Raw genomic sequence first — 18,720 nt, 5'->3', positions numbered from 1 at the left:
GCAAATCGAATCAACATATTGAGACGTAGTCGTATGGAGTCTACAGTCATCCGGACCTAGCAGGGGTCACTCCAATGCCTTTTATGATGTCCCTTTGAAATCTATCTGAATCACATTAAATTGGATATAAAGATGTGCAGACACATACATCACAGTAAATGGTGTGGCGGAGCATCGCTCGCCAAGAATCCCACCTCAACAATCGGGTTATAAAATCGGCTTTAGATCCTATTAATAATTCACAATCTTGTTAGGGGAGAACAAACATTTCTGTTCAAGCAATTTAAGTCGCGGGATTGTTATTACAGCCGAGGGTGCCGGAGGCGGCTGCGAGATGGCCTCGGTGTGAGAGACGGAGAGCCTGTGAAATTTAAGCCCCGCTCCGGCTCGCTGTGTGCGGAAGAATAACTCAATGCTATTTCACAGTCTCTGCTTTCTTTATTAAAGCACCGTCACAGTAAACATGTCTTGCCGATACTCATCTGCGCGAGCGTTTTAGCCGGGGACCGTGCGATTCTTTTCTTTCTCCACATCTCTCTCTCTCTCTCTCTCTCTCTCTCTTCCTCTCCCACTTCTATTACAGGACAAGCATAACGGGTTATTACTAAGGACAGACTCTGCCCTTAAACTGCCCCGGCAGTCAGGTGGATATTTCAAAAGCATTTCTATCAGCGGTGCTGTTAATGAAATGAAACATGGCATAGAGCAGGCGTTCATTTAGACCCATGTGCAAATGTGATAGGGAATATCTGTCTTGAACAAAGTTGCATTAGGCTACAAGTGGCATATCCAATAAATAACCCCAGTATTAAGATGCTATAAGCTGCTCTCTACCTGATGATATTGCTGTACTATTTATAACATAGTACAGTAAAAATAACACTGAAATAAGGTGAAGTGATTATAACTATGTGCAGATGGCAATTATGAAACCAGTTATAACATTTTGTCCATAATTACAGACCCACACAGGTAAAAGAGCAGCTTAACACATGTGACCTTCTATTAAAAAAAAAGAAAAAAAAACAAACATTTAAACAGTTATACATTTAAAATCCTTAGGTATGGTAATACCAATAATTTGTATTGAGCTGATAATAATTAAGGCAATATATATGTATTCCATAGTAACCAGCAATGGGTGGCTAATTTTCTATATCAACCTAGTTTGGGCTTGTGGATATATCACTAAAGTCAAATACATTTTCATTATGATTCAAGCTATTTCATATGCAGATCATTTTAATTACAGTGGCCCCCAGCTATATGTAAAAACTTCTGATAACGACAGATATGTATGTTGATGTCCTGAGTCTTGAGGAATGGAATAGGTGGATAAAGGGATTCAAATGATTGTTGTGTTAGCAAACACTGCCTCCCAGTGGTAGAGATACGCTCCTACAGCAACAAAGGGCAACAGGAATGTAACTGTAATGCAACTAAAAACAGAATCCTTAACATTAAGACTTTTTTTGGAGAAGGAGCATCTCATTCAAGCTTTGAGGCTGAGCGCTAGTTTTAGACTTAAAATGTCAGATCCAGCATATAAGGTGAAAACAGGAAAAAGGTACAAAGTGAAGTTTCTTGGTCAAAGGAAACCCTTTCGTGGACCAAGTTAAAAAGGCAAGTATAAAATGTATCATCAATACATATTACCTTGAGATATGTACGAGCTGAGCAGTCTCCTTCACCCTGGAGGTGAATCAGCGTCATGTGACCTACCTCTTTCCAACTTGGAGTTTATCCAATTCACATGTGATGACAAACATGATAGAAAGGTGTCAGCGTCACAGAGATTGTCCAGTTTATCAGAGGGATTGTCCGATATTATTCTTCCTCTGCGCCTTGTGGGGAGCTGCTGCCATCTTGTCCCACGATCATGCTGCTGTACATCTTCTGCTGCTCCTCTTTAAATGAGTCCTTCACCTTCCCTCTCTTCAGCCCGCCGTCCCTGCCAAGACACAGACACATTCAAAACACTGACGAGTTGTGCTGTGAATTTAAATGTATATATGTATATATGTATGAATGAACTGTGAGTGATATGGCAATTTAGTATATTGTCCCTCCTTACCAGGCCAGGTCCAGTAGGCCTCCCTGGTGGGCGATAGCAGATTTCACTCTGTTGGCAAAATGGGCCGCATCCTCCCCGTCCTGCTCGGAACAGACATAAAGACAGTGAATATGTTACAGATCATACACAGTAACATTCACCTGAAAGATCTCCATCTTAACAATTCATTTAGTCTATTATCAAATCCTAAAATCGTAATTTTCTTAAAACAAGTGAAAAAAATCTGTCACTGGGGTGAGATCATTTCACTTTTTTCCATTGCAGTTTCACTTGTTTCAGGAATTTTCTAGAAATGAGTGTCAGTATGTTGAAACAAGTCAGAATAAGGCAGATCACTGCACTGCTGTCAAGAACATGACACTTGATTCTACAAAATTCTTGAAACAGGTTGATTTGCATTGGAAACAAGTGAAATGATCTAACACCAGTGGCAGATTCTTTCACTTATTTTAAGAAAATTAAGATTTTTAGGACTCATTAGACTGAACGACTTGTTAAGATTGAGATTTGCTGCAGTGTGTAAATCAGAGTCTGTGTAACAGAATACTTTCAACATGGTAATTTGAATCTGGTTGTAATATGAAGTCTCTAAAGTTAATGTGACAGAAATGGATGGTTAATAAACCTCTGACAGGATCTGGATGGCAGCATAATATTTTATGTTATATTAATGGAATATCTTACAGGTCTAAGTGTAGAGTGGATGATTTCTATAGGATACAGACACTTTTTTGTTTTAACATCATGCTCAGTGATGTAGAAGTAAATAAAAAGGTTAAATCATAGTAAATAAAAACTATGACTTCCAGTCTACAGCGATGCTAACAAGTCACCAAATGTAAGACCAAGTCAAGTCTTAAGTCTTTGGTCACAAATCTGAGTCAAGTCTCAGATGGTCGGCTTAAACCACAAAATGGTTATTTCTAAGAAATAGACAGCCAGCTGATTACATTACGTCTTCTTTAGCTATTAGTATATCGGGCAAGGGTTAAATAAAATGACAATGTGACCTATATGACGGCATAGACAGGAACCACAAGTCTACCTAGTAATTACTTAATACATTATACTGCTCTGCAATAAGAAAAAACACAATGCAAGCTCAGCTATTAAAGTTTTGAAGTCTTTGTAACCAAATTCGATTACAAATGCCGCAGCAGCTGCCATGCTGCTGTTGTGTTTGTCAGAACTGAGCATCACAGTGACTTCTAGATACTTCACAGTCATGCACAACCTAAATAGAAAAAAAACTTTACATGCAACTTAAATGCAACTTGAGGGTTGCCAGTTTGTGATCAGCATAAGGCAAACAACCACCAATATGAACAAAAATCTGTTATACTTATGCTTTTTTTTTTACCTTAAAAATCTATCTTCATATAATATACATTTTTTCATACTACTATGATGTAGGCTATACTATGAATAAGCTTCATAAAGATTTATGTCAGTCTATTCCTGCAGATAGAAAGGTTGACAAACTAGCTGGAGCTCCCACAATGCTCCTCTCTTCCATACTTTGGAGATTCTCACTATATTTGACATGAATAAATTCCACATATGTACATTTGTTTTTAGATTTTATAATCATTTACTTCCAATTTCTTTTAATAACTTATTCTATATTAACCCTTGCATCCACTCTTACGGTACTAGATCTACTGATCTTCTTCACAGTCATGTTCATAGAACCAGTAGTCAGTAACCAGTAGTGAATGCTTTTAAAACTATAATAATAATATAATATTATTATTATTATTATTATTATTATTATAATAACTAATACTGCTTTTCTTGAAAGAGGACAGTATAAGGTGTTATAGAATGCACTCCCTCTCTCTATATCCCTTTCATTCCTTATAGTGTTATACAGTAGTATAGACCTATTTATATTAGTGATGCACAGTACTATTGATAATTTTTGTATTATTTTATGTAATGTCAGATGATATATTATTGATTGTTTATTTCCTACTCTGTTTTGTTTTCATGTTATGTATTGTGTGCTGTATATACAGTATGTGTGTATATATGTGATGTGTTTGTATATACAGGTATATGGCATATGTATGTGAATTTTTATGATGTATTTATGTAGGGTGTTTTTTACTATAAACCCTTAAGGGTTTTTTTATACCATCTGTGCATTGTATACCACTGTATATACTTGTCCATATTTTCTCTTTTCCAAATTGCACAAATAAACAAATAAAAAAATCAACTGTATGAAGTGAAATATCTTGTATGGTATTGTCGTGTTGTGTGTAGAATGCAAAAAGGAAAAGCATCATAACTATATTTTGCAGACCTGTCTGGTCATGGGCGGGAGGTACCACACGTTGACGACAATGGCCCAGCTGCTCATCATCCTCAGCAGGTAGCTGACCATGTTGTATTTGGCACTGTTCCAGAAAGCGTCTCCAAAACGCGGGTCATACTGGGACAGACAAGATGACACGCAAGTTATTACAGGCAATTTCTTGAAGGTGAAGAGATAAAGAAGGGAGAGACAATGTCCATACAGAGCATCACCAAGACCTTTACTTGTGAAGTAACATTTTAGAGGATGTAGTCAGCTGTATTCTTGAAATATTGAGCGATACACTTCAGGTGACATTTTCTCACACAATCGATCACTGCAGAATTAAACATGAATTCATTCTTTAGGCAGTACCTTGATGGCCACTGGGTATATGGTCCCTCCGATTTCAAAGCTTCCCTTCTTAAACATCATGACGGACGTATTGTTGACGCAGGTTCCTGTTAGAGGAAGAGTCACAGACAAACAGGAATTATCCTAACTATCACAACACCGCCATCATCCTCAAATATTCTTCTTCATAGCATAGTAGGAACTAACCTTCAGGAAAAATCAGGATGGGAAGTTTGTTCTTCGCTGCAACGTGATTCCTCAGCCTGTGGAGGAGAAGGGAATAGTTTTTCATTAGTCATACTGTAGGGATGAGAACTTTTTTAATATAATAACAATAATATACTAATTTTGTACTTGCTGTAAGGAGGGCAGAAGGTGCATGTGTGTGTGTGCCTACATTCATCTGAAATCGGCATAGGTTATAAATATATTATCCTTGAAATAAAGAGAATATAATCTACCTAATGCCGGTTACAGCAAGCATACATTTGGTGCTAAAAACATCTATGTCTGTCATATAGACTAGCCTCACTGACAGAGAGGCTGTGTTATATGTATTATATGTACTGCTTGCCCACTAATTGAACCACCTCTTGAGAAAATGAAATGTTCCAGACCCTTGTACTTAAATATTCAGGTAATTTGTTTCAGTGCAAGCAATGCTAAACTCTGGATTCTACAGCGAAGCCTATTTAAATCCTCTTAGCCGTCGCCCATTGGCCCTTAGGGAATCCCCAGTGAAATTAGATGTATTTTCCACGTCATAAAGCATCAGTCCAACACATGGATGCTCCTGGGACAGCTGAGAGTGAATGATCAAATGCGGTCACTTCAGACCCAAATACTCTATGAACCATTCAATGCACAGCCTTTCTTTTAAAGCAATATTCCACTTAGTTTTAACATGGGGCTTATTCGGCTCTTGGCCGCCATGAAAACCAGAATATAAACTAATCACCAAGATCAGATGCAGCTGGACGAGTTTGTAGTGTTCAGATTTGTACTTCCCATTCATTTGAATGAGGCCAGAAAACAGACTGAAAACTGACATTTAACATGTTGGTGAACAGATTCAACAACAGATCTTGCTTTTAAGACAATAAAGCATCCTGGGTCCTTCATCATTTTGCATTTCTATTCTTGCTTTACACTAAAATTAGTATTTAAAAATAAAAGTAGATCCAGTCTCCCAAACAAGAACTATCTCTCCTAAATGGTATCCCTCCGCTATATTCTCTTCTATCAAAAAAATGCTATTCGGCGAAATTATGTTCTAAAACATTGGACCCACAGTCAACTGAAAATCATGTTGAATCTGTTCACCAACGTGTTAAATGTCAGTTTTCAGTCTATTTTCATGGCTTCATTCAAATGAATGGGAAGTAAAAATCGGAACGCTACAAACTCGTCCAGCTGAATCTGATCTTGGTGATTAGTTTATATTCTGGTTTTCATGGTGGTCAAGAGCCAAATAACCCCCGTGTTAAAACTAAGTGGAGTATTGCTTTAAAGTGTGTCTCAACTCAGCTTCTTCCTGTTTTTTTGTACTCTACTCCCTCATGAACAAACCAAAAGCTGCTTGCAGTGACAATGCTAATAACATCACCAAGTGTACATTTGGATTGACGTGAGGGGCTGAGGGCGTGATTCAATTGTAAAAGAAGCTGCTGTAGTGATATGTAGGCAAAATGACTGAAATCCATGTGCTGATTATTGAAATTATCCTTAAAATCTTTTATTATTTATATCGTTTATTTGCACTTAAAGTGCATGGTGACGCATTGCAAACAGATTATAAACCCAATAGAAGCACAGATAAACTCTGCTTGCAATATAATCTGTATAATACATCATAAAATTACATTCAGTTTAGTATATCAATATACTGTACTTCATAAAGTATTAAACTTCCTACGCTTTTTGCACATTGGGTTTATTATATGATCATAATTATCCTGCACTCACAACATGCTTATATACCATTTAATTTAACCATTTAGATTTTTTAGTTCACATAGCATACCATACCATGAGACAGGTGGTATACGACAACTTCAACATGAAAACAGTAAAAAAAAAGTGAGTGAAATCATCTTCACCGAATGCCCCAAAACACCTCCATAATCCACTTAAACCCTCTTTGAAGTGGTTGCTAGTTACAGGTATCGCAACATTTCTAACTCTTGTGTCTCTTTTTTTTCTTCTGCAGGTGATAGTAAACACAGAAAGAATAGAAAATGGTGTAGGTCAGAATGAGTAAGAATTGCAAAGAATGAAAAAAAATAAAAACCATTGTAAAAGGGGAAGGTCACAGAAAAACCACATGAATTTCACATGTGGAAAAAAATCCCATGTGAAACACATGACATCACATGGGCAATATGTGGAACACATGTGCTTTGCACATGGGGAATGTGTGGTTTTGGAACATTTTCAGGTGCTCCACATTCATGTGAAATTCATGTGGTTTTTCTATAAGAGGATCCTCGCTGACTTGATAGGATGAAAATACAGTGCGAATAAACTCAAATGAAAAATCTAAAATAAAACAATCTAAAAAGCATTTTCAAATTAATAGATATTGATTCATAGAATAATAGATATTGGATATTGTTTAGAGTCCCAACACAGCAGTTCAGGCAGATTACAGTGCTGCTCAGAAGCAAGAAAATGACCGGATTTAACATAATTGAACATAATTCCAGCAATTTTCGACCCTATTTTTACCCTAATTTTCCATCATACCGATCAATTCTGACCAAAATCTTGCCAATTGCTTCACTTTAGAGCTAGTTACTGTCCTACAGGGCCAACGGACTCTCCAAAAGTCAACCCCAAAAGCACCCAAAGCATGTCTTTTCAACACATTGACACTCACTTAATAAGTTTATCTATCACCTGACGACTTCCAATATTTGTTTTGCAGTACTTCACAGGGTGGTGCCTGGAGACAGACAGCTGCAGCCGGTACAGAGTAAACAAGGAAGTGCTAAAGCAGCAGCCAAGGTAGCATCAAAACTGTATGAGAAAGACAGGACTTTACCAACATGTTTCATTACATTACAACACAATCAATGTGTTGAAAAGACATGCTTTTGGTGCTTTTGGGGCTGATTTTAGAGTGTCCATTGGCCCTGTAGGACTGTACTGGAGAGCTGCACACCCAGGCAGGCAAGACATACAGTAAGTACCTTCTGTAGTGAAGCAGTGGGCGAGATTTTGGTCAGAATCAATCGGTATGATGGAAAATGACGGGATAATAGGATCCAGGCTGAAAATGGCTGGAGTTATTATTAAGGTGTAAAAGGGGCAAAGACTGCCTGTAGGCTGCCAGCTGTAGTAGTCAAAAGTCAAAAGCTATTAAAATATGAATGCACAATGTTAGAATTTAGTGTGTGAGTCAAATCATAAATAAAATGAATAGAGAAATTCCATGAAAAGACAATTCCAGAAAAGAACAATTTCTTGCAGAATTGTCCCTACTGATCCTGCTCTAACCGACACCTGAGAGTGCTGCCGTGCAAACCTGTGTCTACACCCTATGTGCTGTTATTGGTATCCTTTCCTATACACTAGATGACTGTCTCACCTACTGGTAACAGCGTGGCGGTCTCTCATCTCTGATCTCTCGAACCACACATGGGGGCAAGACCTCAACATCGACCTCTGAATGATCCCCATCAGGCCTCCGTGAACTTGACCCACCTGAGGACGGCATGGGGCAAAGAGCATAGACATTCCCTGCCTCTTTAGAACAATAGCTGCTGGGTGAAATATCAGATATCAGTGACACGCTGACCTGCTGTGTCGATGATACCCACCATTGCGTAGCATCCATCGTTGGCCAAAATGACAACGTCAATCGGTGTGGTGTGGTTCGCAACGCATATTCCTCCTTTTTGTGGTCGGTTCTCTCTAGAATAATAAGAGGACCAACTGTATTAATGCCTGGTGATAACTAAAGGCATGAAAAAGAGTGAGAAGTAATGTGAAATAACAGTAGCTGCACTTGACACATCCAGCTGGAACTGACTTGTTGTGGTATTGGATGGTCGCTGAGAGTCCCCTGGCACAGATCCTGTAGCACATCAGATGGACCAGCTCGCTCAGCCAGTTCTTCGCACTGTTAATACAGGCACAAAATAAAAGCTAGAATCGTGGAAAATCAGTGTGGCAGCAGACAAAATGATACAGAAGATGCAAAACCTTCTTAAATGTTTCCTTGTTGCTGTACCTGCTGTCAGGCAGAAATCCAACCAGGGTCGTTCCAATCACAAGCCATGTCAGGCCAATGATTGCCAGGGTGATCCTGCAAGAGAAGAAGAAGAGAGACCACGGTGGAAAAGCCTCGTCTGCAACTCATGTGAATACACTACAAACCGGCACGCGCTCTCTGCCTCTTGCAAAACCCAAAGATATTGAGCAGCGGGTAGACTCTTGCCACATTCACCATTCCCCCGAGGAGGTCAAAGGTCGAGTTGGCTCACACTGACCTGAGAGGGAAGAGGACACAGTAGCGTACGAAGACTCCCAGGCCCCAGATGACGGTGAGCCGGAGGCTGATGTAGCGGAAGTTCTGGTTGGTGCGGGTGAGGAGGTTCCAGGAGGCCAGCTCCTCGGAGGAGAAGCACTGGGTCACCTGGTCGTCCACGATGCTCTCCACGCCCTTCTTGTAGAAGTAGAAGACGTCGCTCAGGGAGAACTCTCTCTCGGCCAGCGACCCGCGCCGAGAGCGCCGCAGCTCCCCCATCTCCTCCTCCATGGAGCCCCCCTCTCTCTCAATGATCCCTGTGCAGGTTTCACAACAAAGACAATGTAGCAGCAAACTACTGAGGTATCCTGCTCTGTTGGTTTATCCTGCTCTATTACCAGTGATTTAGTGGTAAATACAAAGACCCTATCTTCATGTATCTGATACTATGATGTATACTGTGAATTTCATAAAGATTTGTCAGTCTAAAAAGGCGGTAAACTCTACTGGATAAATACAAAAGTGTGTTTACCCTCCACTATCTTTTACCTCTTGGACCCTTCCACATGTTTACAGTCTTTATCCACACCTCCAAGAGAGATCCATAGCAGTGTGTACACAAGCATTTACCTTGCCTCATTATATATAACTGGAGTCTGACTATACCACGTTCTTGGCAAAGGAAGCAGGACAGCACATATTCTGCAATCTTTGCTGAATAATTTGCTAAATCATGTTGTGTAACATCCTCCATGTGACTCATTTACTAATACAACAAACTGTCTTGGTGTGTTTTAAAGAGGAACAAATTCAGAGGGACACAGCAACAGGATAAATAGCTGGTCTGTAAACATGACTAGCTGTTGAAAAGTTATTTATCAATAACTCCAAAAGTTGCTCAACTTTCGTAAACGTATCTGTTTATTAGTCATACACAGTTATATATGTTTTCTCTGCCATGAGAAGCCTAAAACCCTTCTAAAGCTCAAGCTGAAAACAAGATTAAAACAATCTGCAGCAGTCGCACAACATGCATCACGCTTAAGCAGAAACAAGTCATATTCCATAGCCGCTACCACGAGGATCACGAGGGCGGTGACCTCTCGCAAATGTTTAAATCTGCAGTACATTTTTACACAGAGCAGCAGCTTCTGCCAGTGGGGCTGAGGACACAGAGACAGTGTTTCACAGTATATTGGATGTGGGCTGAGCACAAGCTGGTTATTTGGCTGGAGTTATGCAATGTGCGGTTGCATCATCAGCGTGAGACGGGGCCTGTGTGTGTTTCCATATCGCCGCACAGCACCCCGACATCAGATGCAAGGACTGACCAATCCGGAGCCCCCACACTCACACGCAGTCACATGAGCAGGGTCTGGCCCGTCTGCAGCTGAATCAAATCCCTCATACCACAGGACACAATGTACTGAGGGGGGAAACAAGGAACTACAGATGGCTCTTTCTAAGTTAGCGTTTCAACATTTCCTCCAGTGTCTGTCAGAGATCTTTACTGGAGCTCACATTAAGGACATATCTAGTGTTGAAACTTGATGTTATAAAAAGGAACAAATACAAGAAAGTAAATTGGAAAGTTGAGTATTCATTTGTTGTGAAGCACTCAGGATCTTCATATAACAAAGCACTAACTCCCTCATAGTGAACATAAAGGTGCTTACCATTAGGCAGCGGGACAGGCACACTGGGCTGCTCCTTGCGTCCCCTCTGGATTCGTAGTGTGGCCCACTAGCAAGAAAACAGTTATTTTCAGATGACCTCTGACACAATGCCTGCTGCACGTTGCCTAACTGCACATGAATATTAACTGAGGAGTGAAAAGGGCAACCACAACTACAGATAGTTCATTTCATCACTGCGAGAACACAGTGATGAAATTTGCATCTGGATCTTTTTTTTTTTGCTTAAATGACAAAGCTCTTCCCTATCAGGCTACATAAAAAAAACAACCACTTTTCCAATAAAACCTTTGCACAAAGAGCAAAAAAGAAAAGACATGTGCATTTAAATTACCTCCAGAATTTGGACCAAGATCTGAATATAGACCCCGGTGACTCCCAGGGAGAAGCCAAACATTGCAGGTAGCATGATGAGGCCCAGCACCACAGAGATCCACAGCTGGAACAGCAGCACCGCTACACCCCACAGGTCCTCCATCACTCTCTGCCCCGGCACCCACTGGGCTCATGGCATCACCTACAACACAGGACAACAGCAGTTACACAGCTTCTTTTCTTTTTTACTGAGTGCTAATGAAGAAATTTTGCCTATGAATAGTGTAATCTTAGAACTGTAAGCTAATGAATACATGACAGTAACATAAACAGCAAAAAAAAACATAAAGTGTTCAAATATATACCTTAAAGACGTTTAGATAGTCAGCGTATGCTCCCCCAGTCTTAAAGACCCTCGTGCGAAGAAGCAGAGTAGTGTCTCAAAACAAAATGCAATCATAAGCCAGCGGGTTGAAAACACGCCCCCGCCGGTCACTTCCCAAAGCGAGGCTGCGCAGAAAAAGCGCAGAGCGTGAATGCGGTTATATCGCGCTTCAGTAATGGCTCCAGTGTGATAAATCTCCGAGGTAGGGCTACTCGACAAACATGGCGGAGCCAACCGTTCGCATGTCTGGGATTGTTCTTGCTTCATTAATGTTTCAGCATGTTAACAGTGATTCAGACGTGGTGAGGAAGGTTTTCTTTACATTTAAAGCAATACACATAAGGTTAAGCAGTTGTCCTCGGGCACCAATTGGATGTATTGTTTCTGGTTGAGGAAAGCTAGCTAGCAGCGGTGGAAGCGTCCTCGGTGTTCGTTGTTTATTTGACAACTTTTAAGCAAAGTTATGGCTTAGCGTGACAGTTAGGATTTTAACCTCTGAATTGAAACAGTTTTTTGTGTTTAAGTCAGAAGCACACAACACTGTCACTACGTTAATTTCCATAACTTTTTAAGATATCGAACAGTAAGTTAGCCCCTACAAGTCCCGCTCTGCTGTATGGAGAGAACGACACCCACATTAAAATACAGCAAATTTAATGTTGCATTGCTTATTCACGGATACACATAGCCCATGAAGCACGACTAAAGATAATTTACGTATCACTTAGGTCTACTGTTAAATTCGGCATACTTATTTCAATCAAATTTCAACTTATAGACTTGGTTCACAGTTACCGTCCACCACCGTGTATTTGGGCGGAAGAACAGAATAACATTACATTGCCAGATTTTTGAATGGAGTTCGGCGTGATTTTATGGAGGGAAATCTGTCAGTCAATAATCACAAATACATGAAATAAAATAAATATACATTAGAAAACATAAATGAATACTACAAGCCACACATATGTATTAAGATTGTTGAATGCAAAAAAACAGAAACACAAATAACCTTACTGTGTAAACTATATGTAAATGTATCATCATCAAAAACAGACATATTTGTGAATAAAAGTATATATTTGTGAGTAAAAATATAAAAAATTCAAGAGGTTTTCACTTAAGTTCACAATGATTTCCCTCCACATGACTTTGTCAAGGCTGTAATGTAGCTATTATTTATTTGTATTTACTTATGTTTTGAGTCTGACAGCAGTCAGTGTTGAACCCATAAATCATGGGAAAAGACCACATAGCAAAAGCCATTGCTGGTCAAAAACTGGTTCTAATGTTAATATTTTCTAATCATAAAATATGAATCAATATAATGATAGTGATGCATTGAATTGTTTTTATCATTGTTGCTAGGGAAAGAAAACAGTTTTTGAAATGGGTGATAACATCTACCCTAGAACATGAATAAAACGAAGCATTTCCATCTTCTGACTTTGCAGGAAGGTCTCATTCTCGGGGAGTTCAAATTTGAAGAGCATGTTACCATCAATGACTCTCAAGTTGATCACATTGATATTGAGGAAATATATAGTAAGTTATTCTTAATCTTGTTCACACACACAGTTACATCCTCGTTGCCACATAATACAGCTTGATTTCTTTTCCAGATATCCAAAAACACATAACCTGCCACAAACTGAATAAGTAAGTACTGCATGGAAAATTAAACATGAATCACACATGTTCAAATCACAATTTCAACTTAACTTGGATCAATCATTAATACCACAAATGCTTTTCTTGCGTGGAAATTACTTATTGTTGCTGACACTAGTTAAATTGCACCACCAATCATTCCATTGTTAATTTGTTATTATTTGATCTCCCTGTAGCTTTTATAATGGAGTAGGAGAGGTAGACCAGGATATAATAAAGGAAATCTTGGCAGAAAATAAGCAGGTAAGTGAGTGGAACCTTCTCTAAATAATACCAAACTAATAACAGATTTCAAATATGCTCACTATGGAATTGAATATTTGTAAAACCATGTCTCCAAATCAAAACTTTATATTGATTGAGCTGTTTTCTCTTCAACTTTGGAGGAGAGTGTGATTGGTTGGTACAGGCAACGCAGGAACACAGATCAACAAATGACGTTTAGAGAAAAGGTCGTCCACGAGAACCTGAAGAGAGCGCTGTCCAATCCTCACATGGTGTTTCTGCTGCTGACGCCCAGCAAGTTAACATCAACAGGCTCGACTCACAGGACGGAATACGCCGCCTTCATATCACACAGCAGGTCAGGATGTGGGACTCATATTAAAGGTTAAAGGAATACACTTTTGGTTTGGTCCGTTGGTCAACTTACCTGTTAAATGATGAAAACATAGACACCAAAAGGCTTGGGCGATATCCAGTATTTAATATTGCGATACTGTCCCCCCAAAATATCGTGATATACGATATTATCGGGTTTTTGTTTTTGTTTCTTTTTCAGTTTTTTTTCCCCCAGGTTTTTTGGGGGGTATTTTATTTTATTTCTTCCAAATTACATCAAATTTCTAGGCTATGATAATAATAATAATTATAATTAACAGCCTAGAAATTTGATCTTACTATTCAAGCATTGGAGGAAACGATGGCCATTTGGTATAATTTGCTGATTCCTGATTATTTTAGTTTTTTTACTATCCTACCACTAGTAGATTATAGGTTTATGAGTTTAAAAGCTTTTACAATTGTGATCTAAGCAACACATGGCGCCATGGCTGGTAAGGGTGGGGAACCTTTTTTTTGTGTGTCAGTGTGTGTGTGTGTGTGGGGGGGGGCATATTCGATATCGCGGAAAATATCGCAATATTTGATAATATCGAATATCGGCCCAAGCCTAGTGTTCATTTAAGATGAAACGAAGCACAATAAATGTATTTTACCATGGGTGATTCTTGGATCATGGCTGCCATCTCAACATCTCTAAATTGCATATATAATGTCTAAATACTACAATCAATTTGCAATATCAGCGTTTTCCGTCATATAAATAGACACTAGCAAAGATCAGCATTCATGCGCTTTCTTTGCTCTGTGTTTCTTGTTCTGAGCAGACGGTTCGTTAACGTTCCTGTCTTGGTCAACAACTTGGGCTTGCTGGAGCAGCTGGCTTACTGGAAGGTCTCCGCACCGTGTTCAGCAGCGGGCTACAACCTCACCATGAAGAAACACGGGTATGCTGCTGCGGCCGTGGGAGGATCCATGTTTCTATTCGTGCGTTTGCTCCTATAACTGAGAATTTCTTTTTTCTACGCTGTTCTAGGTCAAAATTTTTCAACTCAAACGGCGCACTGAGAGAAGTCAGTGAAGTTGACAAAATGAATGATTCTTTACAGTCTGAACTGCAGGTGAGGAATAGAGGAAAGTATCCCAGGTTGTCCCATGCAAGCTTGGCAGCTGTTCTTCACTGCCGTCCCGTTTACTCACTCCTCTGTTTTTCCACGCACAGAAAGCATGCAGCGACGTGGAGGAGAGCGAGCGACTGGTCGAGAGGCTGCTGGCAGATGTTTCAGCTCTCAGGAAGATCGTCAGTGAGAAGAGACGGCACAAACTGGTAGAAGGTATGTATTGTCCTCTTGTGTAGGATTTTCCCTAAATATATCCCTGAATGAATGAATGAATGAGAAAAAACCTTTGGACAAATTTCCACGTTTCCCCCTGAGCGCGTCGTCTCTCCCCGCAGACACGGACGCCTTCCCGCCCGAGCCCAAGAAGAACCTGCTGCTCCACGAGGCCCTCGAGGCCCTGTTCGCTTGCTCGCCTCTATTCCAGACGCAGACTTTAACCCTTCAGGCCGCCCCCGTGCCGGAGATCTCCTGCAGCACCGACCATGGTGCCGCGAGGTCGTCCGATCCAGAAGAGGGAGCGCAGCCGGGCAGAAGCATCTCTCGTAAAAGGCTGAGTAAAACGCGGCCGAGTGGGGATAAGAAACGGCAAAAATGCTGATCTTGCAACATTTAGTCTAGGTGTAATCATTTATTTTTTTTATAAATTATTTTTGGGGCATTGAAAGTGGAGAGACACAGGAAAGACTGGAGAGAGATGACTTGTATTTATGAATGTTTGATATGTTGCTGTGTTTTATTATCTCACTTTTCCCATCTATATTTTTGGGTAACTTCATTTTATTCCCCTCTGTTTCATGATCTCTGTTTGTTTTTCTTTTGTTTTTAATTGTTGTTTTTTTAATTCTTTTTGTTAAGCACTTTGTAACTTTGCTAAGAAAAGTGCTATATAAATAAAGTTTTTTTTTTTTTTTTTGTATTTATGTGTAAATATGTGTAAAAATTGTATCATTCAATTGCTGAGAGGTTTACATTTTTGAATAAGCAAAATAAAGCCTATACACATTTCATTAAGTGGTTTATGCATTATTATCATCAATAGCCCATTCAATTCGGTCCAGTTTTCATTGAACTTCTTTGCATCTGCAGTACTGCTGGACTGTTGGAGTATGAATGAGGTGGATGAACACAACACACTCCTTTCTGATTAAAAATGGACGCATACACACATCTAGTTTCACATGTGATTTCATTTGATTTTATTCCCCCCGACCTGTCATTTGTGCAGCCGTTTGCCCTCTTTGAGTTGTTCTTCATCTACTTTTTCATCTTGATCTTTTTGGTTCTTTCGTGGTCAGATGTTTTTATAAGTCCCTTTGGGTTTTTATAATCTCATCTGCATGTACACATACATTTAAAACATCTCAAGTGATTTCAAGGGCATTGGGAGGCGCTTCCCCACCAAATGTTTTTCCATTGATGAAGAGTGAGCATCTGCTAAAATAGTATGGCTCAACTCAGAAAAGGGACAGGTACAAAATAAACACCCCCCCAGTACAAATTTAGGTCAGACAGTGCACCGGCGCCCCCTTTATGGGCCAGCTGCCATTGTTCCCACACCTTATCACAAACAATCCTAAAAGAAATCTGTTGGAAAGACTGACAACATATTTGGTCAATGTGATACACATTTACATCCATGTCACCTAACTGTCAGCTTGGCAGGAACACTGGTCCTGAATACTTGTCTTTTTTTTTAGATGTGGATTCTAAATAAATTTGACAGTATTTGCTTGATCTTTGCTCTCCATTATACAAACAAAATTCAACTTGCCCCTAAGGCCAAGGAAATGCACAATTTTAACAGTAATCAAACTCAGAATTGAGAGACTTTAATGAACACATGAATACAGATTCAACACAAATAACAGAGTACGTATAACATTGATGCACTAATCCAAATGTCTGATACCACAGATGTTGGGATCCTTCATAAACTGCGGATGCTTGTGGGTCACTGACATGAAACCTGGGTGGGAAGATGGAAACAGTGTTATTTGAACTATATAAAGACTATCCGAAAGCAATTAAATAAAGCAACATCTGCACATTTTAGGACTGTTCAAAGATATTCAGGTACCAATTGGTTTTTGTGCAACATTCCCTCTTATGATGCTGATTAAAGACATATTCAGGAGTTCAGTTTATATTCAAGATACAGCTCAGTTTGTTGGTATTCTAATTTTCACCCAAATAGACAGCGTGGCAATTGTCACCAGTGGTGGAAATGTCCAGATGTCACTGTGAGGCCAATAGATGTTAGAAGTGTTTTAGGGAATTTTAAAATTCAGAAGGTCTGAAATGCTTTCATGATAAAGATAAATGTATGGAAGGGACTACCATATTTATAAATTATGATCGCAGAGTTCAGCCTATTAACATTTCCAATGACCGACTGTCTTCCTTCAGTCTCTTGGTCCTTACTGCACTATTGTTGTGTAAATACTTTATTAAAATTGTCAAATACTTATACATACACACCTTATACACCATATTCTATAGCTATAAACATTTGTAAATGTAAACAATTTAAGTAGCGACCATTAGTGGAGGTATGATTACTTTTAATTAATCAAAAAAAAGGTGTTAAAACAGATGCCACTTGGTATGGCACCCACTCTATTGGAAAGATAATAGACTTACCCATTGAGTGAGCTTTCTTAATAGCTTTGGAGACTTCCCTCTGTTTTCTACCACACAAGCCTGGAAAACAAAACACAGGAATAATCTGCATCAATCTGCCTATGAAACAAAATGTTGCAAACTGCTGACCAGACAAATCCTGTACAGCAGATTACAACAGAGTGCTGCAGCCATACAGGTAGGCATCCTGTTCCCGCTCCTCACCTGTTATGTGCCGGCCATATATCCTGCCTGTGTGAGGGGATACGAACTGGGACAGCAACTGTAACAGGAAAACAGAGTTAACATACTATAACTACTTATCATTTGATAGTGACATACAGTTTAAAGTCAGCTCTAGTGTTACACTCACCTGAGTATTTTTGAAATCCACTGTGACACTGCAGAGAATGCATCCCTTCTGTGGTTCCTTGAATGGATTATCCATCTTCACAGGCTTATGGATGAAGAATACATTATTGGGCTTTGTGCTTCCAGTAATTTCAACATTAACGTAACAAGCGTTTGTGTATGAAATGCTTACCATGTCATCTTTTGGTTGGGTTACGTTTGAGGTGGCCGATAGACTCCTTAAACCTGTAATATAGACCAGGGTAAATTAAAGAGCATGTTTCATAATAAGCTCAACTGAATTTGAATGCTAGCGTTAGCAACATTCTCTGTAGCTATGAATGACACAGAATTTCACTTTAGTATAAATCTAGCTATAATGAACTAATACCTTGTAAACTCTATCACATGTTTAAAGCCATGTTAAAGCATAATTGCAGTCTTACTTGTATTTCCATACTGCGAAACAACACGTTTTAGTGTTTGCACTCCCCTCAGAGCAAGCATTTTGACCTGACAGAGTACAGGATGTTGTCCGACCGACACAAATCCCGGGTGTTTCACTGGGGTTTAACACTACAAGTTCCTATCACTCGTAGTTGTTTGTTCATTGGTAAAGAATTATAAGTAAAATGAATTTAAAAATGTAGATGTAAATACATATTCAATGTGCGATATTTTTTTTAGATCCATTAGCTATTAAAATGACGATGTAAATGTAAATGTAATATTTAGCTTTAATGTTAGTCGGACAGAATTAGACGTTACCATCTACAAAGATGATAGTGTCGAAAAGACAAAAATC

At 39.3% G+C, this 18,720-nt stretch overlaps 3 protein-coding genes across 5 annotated transcripts; 1 reads left to right on the top strand and 2 right to left on the bottom strand.

Annotated features, from left to right (window-relative positions):
- Positions 1-433: 433 nt before the first annotated feature.
- Positions 434-11,622, bottom strand: gpat3 (glycerol-3-phosphate acyltransferase 3). 3 transcript variants are annotated; one of them, XM_078288529.1, is made up of 13 exons: positions 11,573-11,622; positions 11,227-11,409; positions 10,875-10,941; positions 9,221-9,515; positions 8,962-9,036; positions 8,761-8,850; positions 8,549-8,642; positions 8,317-8,432; positions 4,935-4,990; positions 4,749-4,834; positions 4,383-4,511; positions 2,075-2,154; positions 434-1,951 (listed from the first exon to the last, which is right to left on the bottom strand). In XM_078288529.1, the coding sequence occupies exons 2-13, from the start codon at positions 11,368-11,370 to the stop codon at positions 1,828-1,830; spliced, it is 1,356 nt and encodes a 451-aa protein (XP_078144655.1). In that variant the 5' UTR covers positions 11,371-11,409; positions 11,573-11,622; the 3' UTR covers positions 434-1,827. The 3 variants fall into 3 exon arrangements, with proteins under 3 accessions (XP_078144655.1, XP_071770406.1, XP_071770407.1); XM_071914305.2 differs by lacking the exon at positions 11,573-11,622 and having other exon boundaries at positions 11,227-11,412; XM_071914306.2 differs by lacking the exons at positions 10,875-10,941; positions 11,227-11,409; positions 11,573-11,622 and adding an exon at positions 9,748-9,796.
- A 188-nt stretch (positions 11,623-11,810) lies between these two features.
- Positions 11,811-15,764, top strand: abraxas1 (abraxas 1, BRCA1 A complex subunit). Its single transcript, XM_071914328.2, has 9 exons — positions 11,811-11,894; positions 13,047-13,137; positions 13,215-13,251; positions 13,440-13,506; positions 13,650-13,846; positions 14,652-14,771; positions 14,861-14,945; positions 15,047-15,158; positions 15,281-15,764. The coding sequence occupies exons 1-9, from the start codon at positions 11,814-11,816 to the stop codon at positions 15,541-15,543; spliced, it is 1,053 nt and encodes a 350-aa protein (XP_071770429.2). The 5' UTR covers positions 11,811-11,813; the 3' UTR covers positions 15,544-15,764.
- Positions 15,765-16,750: 986 nt separating this feature from the next.
- Positions 16,751-18,458, bottom strand: mrps18c (mitochondrial ribosomal protein S18C). Its single transcript, XM_071914294.2, has 6 exons — positions 18,362-18,458; positions 18,109-18,161; positions 17,938-18,021; positions 17,790-17,847; positions 17,586-17,645; positions 16,751-16,911 (listed from the first exon to the last, which is right to left on the bottom strand). The coding sequence occupies exons 1-6, from the start codon at positions 18,420-18,422 to the stop codon at positions 16,835-16,837; spliced, it is 393 nt and encodes a 130-aa protein (XP_071770395.2). The 5' UTR covers positions 18,423-18,458; the 3' UTR covers positions 16,751-16,834.
- Positions 18,459-18,720: the final 262 nt, after the last annotated feature.

Source organism: Centroberyx gerrardi, chromosome 2, assembly GCF_048128805.1.
Source record: "Centroberyx gerrardi isolate f3 chromosome 2, fCenGer3.hap1.cur.20231027, whole genome shotgun sequence".
Taxonomy (NCBI): domain Eukaryota; kingdom Metazoa; phylum Chordata; class Actinopteri; order Beryciformes; family Berycidae; genus Centroberyx; species Centroberyx gerrardi.
This window is presented reverse-complemented; position numbering and strand designations above follow the sequence as displayed.